Source organism: Schistocerca gregaria, chromosome X (genome assembly GCF_023897955.1).
Source record: "Schistocerca gregaria isolate iqSchGreg1 chromosome X, iqSchGreg1.2, whole genome shotgun sequence".
Classification (NCBI taxonomy): Eukaryota; Metazoa; Arthropoda; class Insecta; order Orthoptera; family Acrididae; genus Schistocerca; species Schistocerca gregaria.
Window position 1 is genome coordinate 571,891,050 of NC_064931.1, and position 13,706 is coordinate 571,904,755.

The 13,706-nt window shown below is 41.6% G+C and overlaps 1 protein-coding gene across 1 annotated transcript in view; it reads right to left on the minus strand.

Annotated features, from left to right (window-relative positions):
* LOC126298754 (lipoamide acyltransferase component of branched-chain alpha-keto acid dehydrogenase complex, mitochondrial) overlaps positions 1-13,706 on the minus strand; it is a 97,434-nt gene that overhangs the window by 12,514 nt on the left and 71,214 nt on the right. The window contains exon 7 of the mRNA XM_049990200.1: positions 13,550-13,621. Within this exon, the coding sequence (XP_049846157.1) occupies positions 13,550-13,621 (72 nt within the window). The remainder of the gene's footprint in view (positions 1-13,549; positions 13,622-13,706) is intronic.

Sequence of the window (13,706 nt, forward strand, 5' to 3'; positions counted from 1 at the left end):
CAGAGTGAGCAGTAATCTGCCAGTGTTTGTTGATGATGCTGTGTTGTACGGGAAGGTGTTGAAGATGAGTGACTTTATAATGATACATGATAACTTAGGCAAAAAGTCTAGTTTACATGACGAATGACAGAGAGCTCTAAATTAAAAAAAAAAAAAGGAAGTTAATGTGGATGAGTAAGAAAAACAAACCCATAATGTTCGGATGCAACAACAGCAGTGTCCTGCTTGACACAGTCACGTAATTTGAATACCTGGGTGTAATGTTGCAACGCGATATGAAAATGGAACAAGCACGTGCAATTGTGGTAGGGAAGGCGAATGGTTGACATTGGTTTACTGGGAGAATTTTAGAAAAATGTGGTTCATCTGTAAAGGAGACTGCATGTAGGATGCTAGCGCAACCTGTTCTTGAGCACTGCTTGAGTGTTTGGGATTTGCACTGGATCATATTAAAGGAAAACACTTACGCAATTCAGAGGCAGGGCTTTTATTTATTGCCGCTAGGTTCAAACTACAAACAAGTGTTACGGAGATGCTTTGGGAACTCAAATGGGAATCCCTGGAGGGAAGGCACTGTTCTTTGGGAGGAACAATATTGAGAAAGTGTAGAGAAACAGCATTTGAAGCGACTGCAGAATGATTCTGCTGCCGCCAATATATTTTTCGTCTAAGGAGCATGAAGATACAAAATATTAGGGCTCATACGGAGGCATATAGACAGTTGTTTTCTCCTTGCTCTGTCTGCAAGTGGAAAAGGAACAATTAGTAGTGGTACAGGATGCCCTCCTCCCAGCACCATATGCTGGTTTGTGGAGTATATATGTAGATATAGATGTAGACCTGCAGTTTAATGTGGATTTTGAACCATAGAGCAACTTGGCATTTTTCACATTAACAAATGTTAGAGGTGAAGGAAGTGTCACGTGATAAATAAAAATCCTAGGACTGACCAGGGATTGGCTCTTTACCACTGAGTTTCCAAACCACACACCATAATGGCATAACTTCTTATTAAAATTTATTCCACAAGCCTTGTACATGACACAGGGACATTCGTAGCTGTTTTATGAGGGAGAAGTTATAAGTCTAATATCTACCCACTCTGGCAATGGTGACAAATATAAAGAGATGTGCCATAAATCTCAGTGTCACAGAAATCACCACATGGGGATGATAAGCAAACCTCTACTGGAAACAAATACGCACCATGGTAGGCAGATTAAGCAGTTCACATTTTGTTATTGAAGTTGTAGTTTCATGATTCTAGAACACATCTATTGTCTCACTTTGTGGACCTGCACTTTAATTTTCGGACTGGTGGTGTTGTCTAAGATGGTTCTGTTTTTGTTCATCACTACTAACTGCTTTTAACTGTAAAGATAGCACTTTACTGTGTTTTAGGCTATTGATTTAATGTTGGTCTTGATTTCCACATGCTATGAGGATTGCTGAAGTGACTTTTTTAAATCAGTGTGAGGCTGCAAAACTTTTAGTGACTATGAATGCTAAGCCTTGCAAGTTATTAGTGCATCATAGACACAATGTTTACTGAATTGTGGCAGCAGGAGCTGATGCTGGTGCAACTGCAGCAGCAACAACAACAACAACAACAGCTGCAGCATAGTCAAAGACAGTTTGGGGTACTATAGAAACAGCAGTGTGACCTGCTGAAGCACACAACAAAGTAGGACGATCTTCTGTCAGCACCATTGGTATCTGTACCTTTCTTGCCAGTACATACACATCCAGCATCTGACGAATCAAATGAAATTGGAAAGCACATCTAAAAGTAATGGACGCACACTTGAAAACTGTGCACATTAGCAGTGTGTTGTCATCCATGAGAGCGCACCGTGAAAGAACAATACAGTGAACTTCCGATACAGCCCGCCAAAGGTGAGTGCCCATTTCAACCATGCCATGCTATGCTCGCGCTCAGTTATCATGTTGTTACTGCTTGCATACATTTGCCTTATCTTATTGTGTTCAGTGTTTGTTACAGTGATTGGTGTACACGCCACATTCTAATAAAGTTGTACTAACATTCTTTGTTGTGTTATGTGACCACGTTACAACACATGTGGCAACGAGGATGGGATTGTTCTCTGCGCTGTCTTCAGTCTCTGATTGGTCCTCCATTGTGTCTACAATGTCTGATGGTGCTACTGATGAGTTTTTGTGCTGACTGGTTGATCAGGAAGGGGTTCTCACGGCAGCGTTGCCGGATCTTAGTCAACAGCAGGAGACGTTCACTACTGCACAACACAATCCAACCCAAGTATTGCAAACACTTGCCACTGTTTTGGCCACTTCCAATCCGTCTCAATCTGTTTCCCCTTGCACCTCCTCTTTTGCCTATCACTACCCTGGTTGTTAAACCCCCTCCCCGGCTTGCAATGAGTCTGTTGAAGAATGGAAGTCTATGAAAAATGGTTGAGGCAGCATTTTCATGCATTTGGATTGACTGACGTTACCTTAAGCCATGTTTCTTTTTGTCCCAGGTATCGTCTCGCATGTATCAATGCCTTTACCAACTGCCACCCCTCTACCCCTTGCAGGATCCATCTCACCTGCTTTTGATAACATATGCGACCTTCTGTAGAAATACTATAGTAAACGCTTGTAGGTTGCCGCTTTAGTTGAGTTCTATTGGTATCACAAGAAACCAGAACATTCCTATAAGACCTGGGCAGCTGAGCTTCAGGTTTAAGCAGTTGTTGTCTTTTTGTCACTGATGTACAGAAATCAGGTGTACACTGGCCAAATGGTTCAAGATGCAATCATATGTTTGGCCCCTGATCATGAGGTTCGTGAACAAGCCCTTCAATGTGACCCCCCCCCCCCCCCCTCTCTCTCTCTCTCTCTCTCTCTCTGACGTTCTGACTATTGCACTATTGTCTGAGCTTTTGGGTGCTGTGGATACTCAAATTCAATCAGGATACGAGGTTGCAGAAGTTCAACACACTTCCCCCCACCATTTTTCAGATGGTTCAAACAGGAAGGATATGGTATCAGCAGTCACACAAGAGCAAAACATCACGGTGGTCAGCGTAACTCACTGCAGTGGCCATGGCCACAGCAGCAGCACAAGCCCAATAATGAACAACACAAGTGCTCCACACTTCCTTCTTGTCCATCGTGTTTTGTCACTCATGACAGGCTGGATTGTCCCAAGTGGTGGGCCATTTGCTGCCAGGGCAAAACGGGCCACATTGTTCCTATTTGTAATGCAAAATTCCAACAGCCTATTGCAGATGCTGACATGGATGTCAACTGTGTATCAACAATCTCCATTGCACCCAATAAGCTTTTTAATGATGTCCAGTTTTATCAGAAGGTTTTGCACATGCAAGTCGACAATGGTTCTGCCGTGTCATTACTCAACTTGCAAATGTACATGGACTTGGGTTCTTCCCCTTTAATGCCAGTATGACATACATTAGTCACCTACAATACACAAAGCATTCTAATGTTAGGTAGTTTCTCAGCCCCAGTCACATATAAATCTGTGGTTTGTCCACTGATTTTTCTGGTGGTGAACAATGCTTGCACCGAAAAGTTGTTTGTCTTGGACACCTTCAACCTCTTTATGTTTGCTATTTGCAAGGAAGTTAACCTTGTCTCTGATCAAGTGCCTTATACACAACTCGTCTCTTGACGCTCTGCATTTCCCGCTGTGTTTTTTGCGGGTTTGGGTTTTGCCAATTCTTTCAAAACTCATGTCACAATGAAACCTTCGGCCAAACTCTGTTTCTTTCAGGCTTGCCTGGTACCGATGGCCCTTGGTGTCCAAGTCAAGACGGAACTCAACTGCCTCACAGTCTCTGGGATCGTCCAACCAATTGCATCCCACAAATGGGCTACCACCTTAGTCATTGACAAAAAGCCGACGGGAAGGTTATGGCTTTGGGGCTATTTCAAAGTTTCTGTCAATGCTCAGTGTATCATTGATACATATCGCTTGCCACGCCCTAACAAACTTTTTGCTAAGCTCACTGGTGATCAGCATTTTTACAAGGTCGACCTCTCCGATGCATATTTGCAGCTTCCCATTGACGCAGACTTTCAATGGCTCTTGGTCGTTAATACACCTTCTGGCTTGTATCGATACTTGTGGTTACCATTTGGCAATTTGTCAATGGTTCCTCGAGAAACTCACAAGATGTGTGCCAACTGTCTTGATGATAATGTGGTCTCCGGCTCCTCCACCACTGAACATCTCAACAACTTATGTACGCTCTTTTTGGTGTTACATGCCACTGGGTTAAAATGCAATTCAGAAGAGCCCCCCACCCCCCCTCCCTCCCTCCCTCTCTCTCTCTCTCTCTCTCTCTCTCTCTCTCTCTCAGCCTTCTATTGTTGATCTTGGGTTCGAGGTCTCTAGTTCTGGTATTAAACCTATTTTTCAGAATGTCACTGCTATTGTGGCTCCTCCATGTCCTATTTTGGTCAAGGAACTCCAGATTTTCTTTTAGATAAGACTGCTTATTATCATCAGTTTTTGCAAGGGGTGGCGTCAGTTGCACAACAGTTACCTGCCTTTCTGCATAAGGGGGCATCTTTCCAGTGGTCGCAGGCATGTGACACTGCGTTTACCGTATTTACTCGAATCTAAGCTGCACATTTTTTCTGGTTTTTGTAATCCAAAAAACCACCTGCGGCTTAGAATTGAGTGCAAAATAAGCAGAAGTTCTGAAAAATGTTGGTAGGTGCCGCCACAACTAACTTCTGCCGTCAAATATATGTAGTGCTACACAGGCATGCTTTGTAGGCACAAAGATAAATACTGGCACCAAAACCTCTGAGCCAGTAAATAAATTTAAAAAAAAAAAGTGGAAGACGAGCTTTTTTCTCCGCCCCGAGTTTCGACCACTGCATCTTCATACATTATCCAACGAAGTAAATACAAATTCCATATTGTTCATCTCGAATGTAGCAGCATTTCAAGGTACTATGAAAATCTGACTGGCAAGACTGTTTGGGATGTTTGTCAATAAGGCCAACTCTACGTTCTGAATTTTTTCCTACCTGTGAGAAGAGATGGTTGCTAATAGGGACTTTTATGAATTGAGAATCACATGCAGTATTCTCTTCACCATAAGAATAATACGAATATAAACATTTTGCCATGTATTCTTTCGTGTTTGCCGCTATCTCATTTAAATCCTGTCTGCCTAATAAATTATGAAACTAGTGTGGAGACAACAGCAAACACAGAAGAATATACATATCATGTCATGTTTATATTCGTATTATTCTTATGCCTAATAGTGATACAGTCAGAAATGAAGCACGGTAATTGACTAGATTTTTAAATTTAAGATGACTCTAATGTCTGTGCAGAATGTAATGTACAAGAGAGGCGTCTGCAAAGATTTTCTAACGGCGAAAATTTTTAGCTAAACTCTCGTTCAGAACATCTATCACACGCAATCTATTATTTGGTTCTTGTTGACCATTATCAAAGAAAGCAGCAGTGTAAGTAACAACAAATAGCAGTCTCTTGCCATTGTTTCGCTAATGAGACAATTCCTCTCTCTCTCTTTTTCTTTTATCATAAGCGCCGGTAGCGCGCACAAAAGAAGTGATGCCGCGATTGGCAACAGGTCGTAAACACACATTGTCAGAATGCGACAAACAATGCATGACACTGTACAACAATGCATTTTCAGCTTAGAGTGACGTAAACACCTATAACAAAGAGAACAGCACTTATCAGAGCAAAGAAAAATAAGCAATCGATTCAAACCAGACAAAGCACATGAAAAAGGAAGGGTACCCATATAAATACGGGCCTGACGCATAGCAATGGCTACCTGGTAAAGTTTAACTGCTAAGCTTACGACTCGAACCAAACTACTGTAGCTGTATAATATTCATTCGACCTAAATTGTGTCTCATATTACAGTGGACCAACTTTGTTTTGATTTGGAGGTGCGGCCTAAAACTTTTCTCTCCCTTGAATTTCGAGTCTCAAATTTCAGGTGCGGCTTAGATTCGGGAAAATTTTTTTCCCTTGATTTCGAGTCTCATTTTTCAGGTGTGGCTTAGATTCAAGTAAATACGGTATGTTACAATCTGCATCTTGCCTCATAACCTAGAAACTGAGTCAACATTTAGTGTTAGCAACAGATGCATCCCAGCATGGGCTGGGGGCGGTGTTGGCTGATAAATTTTCTGATGGCTCCGAGTGGCTTGTTACATATGCGTCAAAGACTAGACTTGATATTCATAAATACAGAAAGAAGCCCTCACCATTGTTTATGCCTGAAAGAAGTTTCATGTTTTCATGTATGGTATAAAATTTCATCTCATCACAGATCACAAGTCGTTATTTTTGCTGTTAATCCCCCCCTTCCTCCCAGTGTCATTGGCAGAAAAAGCAATGCATCACTTTCAATGTTGCATGCTATTCCTCTCCTCTTGGTAGAACAAGTTGATTCACTTCTGCTTCACAGCTAAACACGCAAATGCTGACGCATTCTCCCGTCTTCCGGCCGGTCCGGGCCCAGTTTCTGATTGGGAGGAGTTACCCCGATCTTCCATGTAGATGAATGCATTCAACAAACTGTCGACGGTCTTCCAATCACTAGCACTTGGGTCGCACAGGCTAGTGCTACCAATCTGATTTTAAGGCATACAATACATTGCATACAACATGGCTAGCCTGAAGTGCCTCCACTGCGGGTGTCTGACCACCTTCATAACTACTATGTGTTTCAGCATCAGTTCTCTGTCGATACGGACTATTCAGATCTTCATGCAGTGATTCCCTTGGATCTCTGTTTGGAGATCCTGTAATTGCTGCACTCTGATCACTGGGGTGGAATGGGAAAGGGGGCGGTGGGGGGGGGGGGGGGGGGGGTTCACGCACCAAGGCATTGGCGTGCCATCATGCTTTTTGGTCTGGTTTGGATGGCGATATCACTGGTTTGGTAATGGCATGTTCTTAATGCACATCACAGCAATCTGCCCCAGGGGCAATGTTGTCTGCCTGGCCACAACCTTCGCACGCTTGAGACTGTCTCCACATCAATTTTGCTGGCCCTTCTCTTAATGCATGCTTGCACTGATGCATTTTCTCGGTTCCCACATGATGTTCATTGCCCATCAACTTCAGCCTCTACCATCGAGCAGCCCTGTCGAAAATGTTTTCCAGCAAAGTTCTTCTGTCAACGTTGGTCTCTGATATCGGCCCTCGGTTTGTGACACGGAAGTTTGCCTCCTCCTGCAATAACTGCAGGATTCGCCACATTTTTGCCCCACCCTTCCACTCACAGTCCAACGGTGGGGCCGAAAGGTTAGTTAAAACATTCAGAATGCAAATGAAGAAGTACATGACTTGGTCCCTGTTCAGTGTTACTTTGGGTCAATTTCTGTCTTCCTAACGGTTCACACTGTTCAGCAACAACAGCCCAGCTGAACTGCTGGCTCGGGGTGGCTCTCTGGGCATGCGGGTTTGGTCATCACCCAAAATGGCTTCCCAACGTCATTTCCTGATGCCGCAGCTGTCGTCACTGCGATGTCTGCATGGAGGAGGACCTCTGTGCACGTCATTATGACTAGTTGCGCTTGCATGTGGCTGGGTCCCTGCCATGACATATGAGGGGTCCTCCATCACTGATGGATGAACCAATACCATTACCAGTACCAGTACCAATTCAGCTGCCGTCCACAATGGAGCCATCTCCTCTGCCTCAGCTGCCAACTGCGGGGGACCACCAGACCCTGGACCTGATGTGGAGATTTAGCTCACGCCAGCGTCACCCACCCAACCATATGGGTTGACACGAGAAGGCAGAGGACAATGCTGAGTGTGCCCCAAGTACTTCTAACCATATGCCCCAGTATCAGCATGTCATCTCATTCAGGGCCTTGCAGAGGAAGACACCATGGACATCTCGTGAATCGAGCTGTTCCCCAAGGCAAGAGGAATGAAGTAATGCACACCCACTTGAAAGCTATGTGCATTATCAGTATGTTGTCATCAGCGAGAGTGGGCCATGAAAGAGCAATACTGTGAACTTCCGATTGACCCTGCTACGGGCGAGTGCCTATTTAAACCCTGCTGTATTATGCTCTCGCTCAGTTATCATGTTGTTGCTGCTTGCATACATCTGCCTTATCTTACTGTGTTCAGTGTGTGTTATGGGGATTGGCATACATGCCACAGTCTACAGGTAATAAAGTTGTACTAACATTCTTGGTTGTGTTGTGTATACACATTACAACAACATCTCCAATGGTTTCTGCTGTTTTGCAAGATTAGTAATTTTTTCTGACACTCATGTTCAGTATGGTTTGTTATTGTCTTCTAGTAGTCACATTTATGAGATGGTTCAAAAATTACAACTACTTGTAGAACCTAGCAACTATCCATTTTGATATCTTTTATAGTTTGTTGTCTTTATTTTGAGATGCAACTGCATGTAATGGATAATAGACCAAGTTTGAAGCAGACAGAAAAAAAAGTCAGTCAGGTGTATAAATTTGAACCTGGTTGACCTACCTGGTCTTAACCAACAATGAAATTTTCTGCACTCGCAGTATAACATACTTCACACCAACTCCTTAATTCTGGATTGACGTTGGCTTATGCATGACAAAAGCGCGCCATTGGCAATGTCATTTCTGAAAGTCAACTGTTAATAGGATGTCATTATGTGCGCAGTGGCACAATCACACAAGTGGGTAAATATACCTATTAGGAATGTAGTTAAAAATTTCTCATCAATGGACATGTCATTCAAAAATGTGACATTATATAGATACAAATTCTAGAAGTAGTGGTGTGATTTATCCCAACACTAGTTTACACAGTGTAATGAAAACAAGGAATGTCTGCACTGTAAAAAGTATACAAAATCAATCACTGTCTGGTCACATTTAAATAAGGCAGGCGTTTAGTCCTGGCAACAGATACTTCATGATTTGGAACTGGCAGCATGCTGTGACATAATTTTCCAAATAGCATGGAAGAACCAACTGCATACATGTCTAACTTTTTTATATCTATGAAGATAAATCAAGCTAAAATCTCTAACAACTGAATTAGTGTGTTAAAATGGAATAATATGAACAACCTACAATACCCGTATTACCTGCTGAGCAGCGGCTGTTTTTGTAACCTGCTGCATTGGAACAGTATCAATCAGCTTTACCAGAATATCAAATTGTGTGCAGTGCCCGTTTTTGTACTGTTTTCTTTCTTGCATGCTTTAGTTAACAATGTCTAGGTTAATAATGCAATCTAAATGGCATGAGTTCCAAGTGAAAATGTCATGTGGTTCACTGATGATAGAAAATGTATGATGAAGTACATTATGTGGCAATGTTGTAGGATGGGGAAATATTTGCAACTAAGATGGATTCTATTGGAAAACTAGAAGTAATACAGTAAATATTTCAAACTGTAAATTGAGATACTCATATTTAACCTTAACAATGCTTTTGAATCTGATCATAATTAATATGTTGCCATGTTTTAATGTATCTTAATGTGGAAGTCTGTGTCATAGGAACAGTATTTTGTTTTACAGCTAATTATATGGAACACGACATTCCATAGCTGTATTGCATTGCATTTGTGTGGTTACAGTTTCTGCACAGCAAGCAGTATGAGGGGAAAAATCTGAGCAACAGTTCCAGCTATGTTCCACTCTAACATCTGTCATTTGACACCTACCACATAAACTATCTGATCAAAAGTATGCCATGAAGCCACTCCGTCTGGGCTGCAGCCTTCTATCAGAGTGGCTCTGTAAGTTACCAGAAAACTGTGGTGGGCATTAGGTGCAGTGTTGGACATCATTTTCTTATGGAGCTGAGTCTCGATAGTGCAGATAACACACTCTGTGTAGCTTCTGGAGGCCAGGTGAAAGGACGCAGTATAATGATTTTGAATCCTGTTAATGACACAAAACCATCCAAAGTCATCAAAGGTGTATGTTATCCTGTTATTGGTAACTATGGTACATTATCTGATCAAAAATATCCAGACACCCTATGAAACACAGAAATGACAACTAGATGTCACAAGAGGTGGACTCATCCAGACACCCTATGAAACACAGAAATGACAACTAGATGTCACAAGAGGTGGACTCACAAGTATAAAAGTAATTCAGGAGCGTTTTATTACCATTAGAAAAGCAGAGTGTATTAGCCAGGTGAGCTTAGTGACCTCAAATGTGAACCAGAGAGTCAACTGACTAACAAATCCATCATATCCACATGTCAATCCTTCTACAGCTACTCAAGTTGACTGTTAGTGATGTGATTGTGAAGTGGAAATTGGAAGGAAGAACTGCAGCTAAACTGACATTAGACAGACCTCATGTACTGATGGACAGAGATCACAAGCATTGTGGAGAACATTTATAAAAAAAAAAAAAAAGCATGATATTAGAGAAGGAATCACTTATGAGTTTGAAAATGCTACCTGGAGTCTAGCTAGCATAATGATTGTGTGTACGGAGTTAAAAAGAATGGGATGTTCAATAGTCCAGAAGCTTCTCATAAGCCACACATTTCTGTAGTCAATGCACAGCAACGCTTGAGGTAATGTAAAGAGCGATGCCACTGGACACTGGATGACAGGAAATGAGTGATCTGGAATGATTAATTACCTGTTCTATGGGAATCCGATTTAAGCGTCTGGGTTTGGAGAAATTCTGGAGAATATATCTGCCATCATGTGCAACACCAACAGTGAAGTGCATAGGAGGTGTTACAGTATAGGGACGTATTTTGTGGTTAGAATGTGATACCCTTATCACACTTAAAAAAACATTGAATGTGGAAGGACATGATCACATTTTACAGCATTGTGTACTGTGTACAGTAGAGGAACAGTTTGGAGATGATAACTGATTCTATCAGCATGACATTACACCTCGCCGTAAAGCAGCATGACATTACACATTGCCATAAAGCAGCACGACCGAGCAAGGTATGCTCACATTTGGGAGGATGATGGTTCAAACTCGCATCTGGCCATACTAATTTAGGTTTTCTGTGATTTCCCTAAAATTCTTCAGGGCTAATGATGGGATGGTTCCTTTGAAAGGGCTCAGCTGGCTTCCTTCCCCATACTTCCCTAAACCAATAGGACCGATGACCTCGCTGTTTGGTTCCCTCCTTCAAAACCAACTAGCCAACCGACCAAAACAGCATCTGCAAGCCAGTGGTTTGTGGACAATAACATTCCTGAAATGGATTGGCCTGTCCAGAATCCCAATCTGAACCTAATGTAACACCTTTGGGATGAGTCAGAATGTCAGCTTCACTCTAGACCCCAGTGTCTTACATCACTACCATGGTTGCAGCTCTTGGGGAAGAATGGGCAGCCATTTGTCCACAGACATTTAAACACCTAACTGAAAGTGTTCCTACCTTTGGGATGAGTTAGAATGTCAACTTCATTCCAGATCCCAGTGTCTTACATCACTACTTTGGTTTCGGCCCTTGAGGAAGAATGGGCAACCATTCGTCCACAGACATTCAGACGCCTCACTGAAAGTGTCCCCAGCAGAATTCAAGCCATCATAAAGGCGAAGGGTGGAAACACCTCATATTAATGTCCATTAATAGGTGTCCACATACTTTTGAACATGGAAGGAAGATTAGAGTTTCACATCAAATCAACAGTGCAGTCATCAGAGATGCAGCACAAGTTTGGATTATGAGAGGATGATGAAGGGAATTGGCTGTGCTCTTTTCTAAGGATCCATCTGGCATTACATGGAGCAATTTAGGGAAATCTGATAATGGTCACAGTAGTCATTACATGAATCCACAGGGCTGCAAATAAACATCTAGTTGTGCTTTACCTCAGGTGCCTTATAACCTGTTAATTACTTCATGTCATCCCATGAATGTGAAGTATGACTTCAGTGAGTCCATAGACAAGTACATGATCCTTTAGGAATATTACAGTATCATAAATGCCGTGTCACTATTCTGTGCACAAAATTTCCTGTATTGACTACATAAACAGCTCTGTGAATCTGTCCAGCGGGTTCCCGGTGGACATATAAAAGCAGAATATGTCTGAAGTACATGATCTGTGTCCAACAGGTACTCATCCCCACACATAAACGACCCGGTTCATCAGTGCAGCAAATAACATGCTATTTTGGGATCTTGTATACAATTCTAAATTTGGTCTTTCCAGGCTGAAAGGCCTAGGATGCAAAGTTTACACTCCTAAGACCAACATAACAGATTGGAATTTTATGACTAGCTACTACAACAGTGCAACAACCAGTGAAATTTCCTAATGTTCGTTCTCTTGACTGATGAAGTTACATTTACCAGGTAAGGTATTGTGAACACGCACAATGTATATCAGTAAGCACACAGAAGCCATGATCAGTATATGATTTGAGACTTCAAATCTCATGGTCAATGTTTGGGCTGGAATTTTGCATCCCAGGACACTGAACTCCTTGTTTCTTTTGTAGGTGTCATTTTTGCCCTTTTAGAAAATATCCCTTTGCAAGCACATCAATAAATGAGAGCCAGAGACATGGAAATTTGTTGCACTGTGGATCTAATGTGTGATGCTACTAAAATGATAAATTCATGACAGAATAGTAACAACGTTATGAAAAGGATAGATTGCTACTCACCATATAGTGGACATGTTCAGTCGCACATAGGCACAAGAACTATTAAACACAAAAGCTTTTATCCAGAATGCCTTCTTCTGAAATAGACAACACACACACACACACACACACACACACACACACACACACACACACACACGCACACACGCACACACACACACACACACACACACACACACACACGCGACCACGTTTCTGGCTGTCGGGGTTAGTCTGACCCCTGTAGCCAAACAGTGACCTGAGTTTCGTGAATGTGTGGGTGAATGTTGTCTATTTCAGAAGAGGCCTTCTGGCCAAAAGCTTATGTGCTTATTAGTCTTTAGTCTCTTTGTTGGGCCTACCTGTGACTCAACATGTTTGCTAAATGGTGAGTAGCTATCTATCCTTTTCATAATGTTATCATTACTTAAATGAGATGTGACAAGATGGGCTGATTGGGAGTGTTAGCTCATTTGGTAGCGAACAAGATCTTATAATTTTCTGTCTATGAGTATATTAGAAGTTGTCAGTGTACGAAACTGTGTTTCCATTATGAGCACTCCTCTTCACAGTCATGAGTAACATTTGTACTGACACATAGCAGAATGTTCATATACATATTATTCAGTTCTCTAAGCATTATTTGCACAAAACATTACTTTGAATACATGTGGTAGATACCAGCTACATCACTTCATTTGTAGTAATAAATAAAATTACAATGGAAAACAGCAAAAACATGTACCTACTGGCAGAGCTAGTATTGAATGAAAAGCTTCTAAAATTTAGTTGTTATGTATGCAGAGAGTTTCAACATATAAAAGAGAATAATGGCATATTTTCCTACACATATTTGTAAATTAGGAACTGCAAATCATACTATATGAAATTATGAGTACTGAATTAATAAATGAAAGTGAGGTGCACTAAAATTTTACCTGTATTTTTCCAATTGCTACAATTGCAACCTCAGGAGGGAGAATAACTGGAGTTGCAAACATACCACCAATCTGAAAAAAAAACACAAATAAAATATTGTAAAAATGTATACTTAAACCAAGAAAGATACTCAAAATACATTGATAGCACATATTT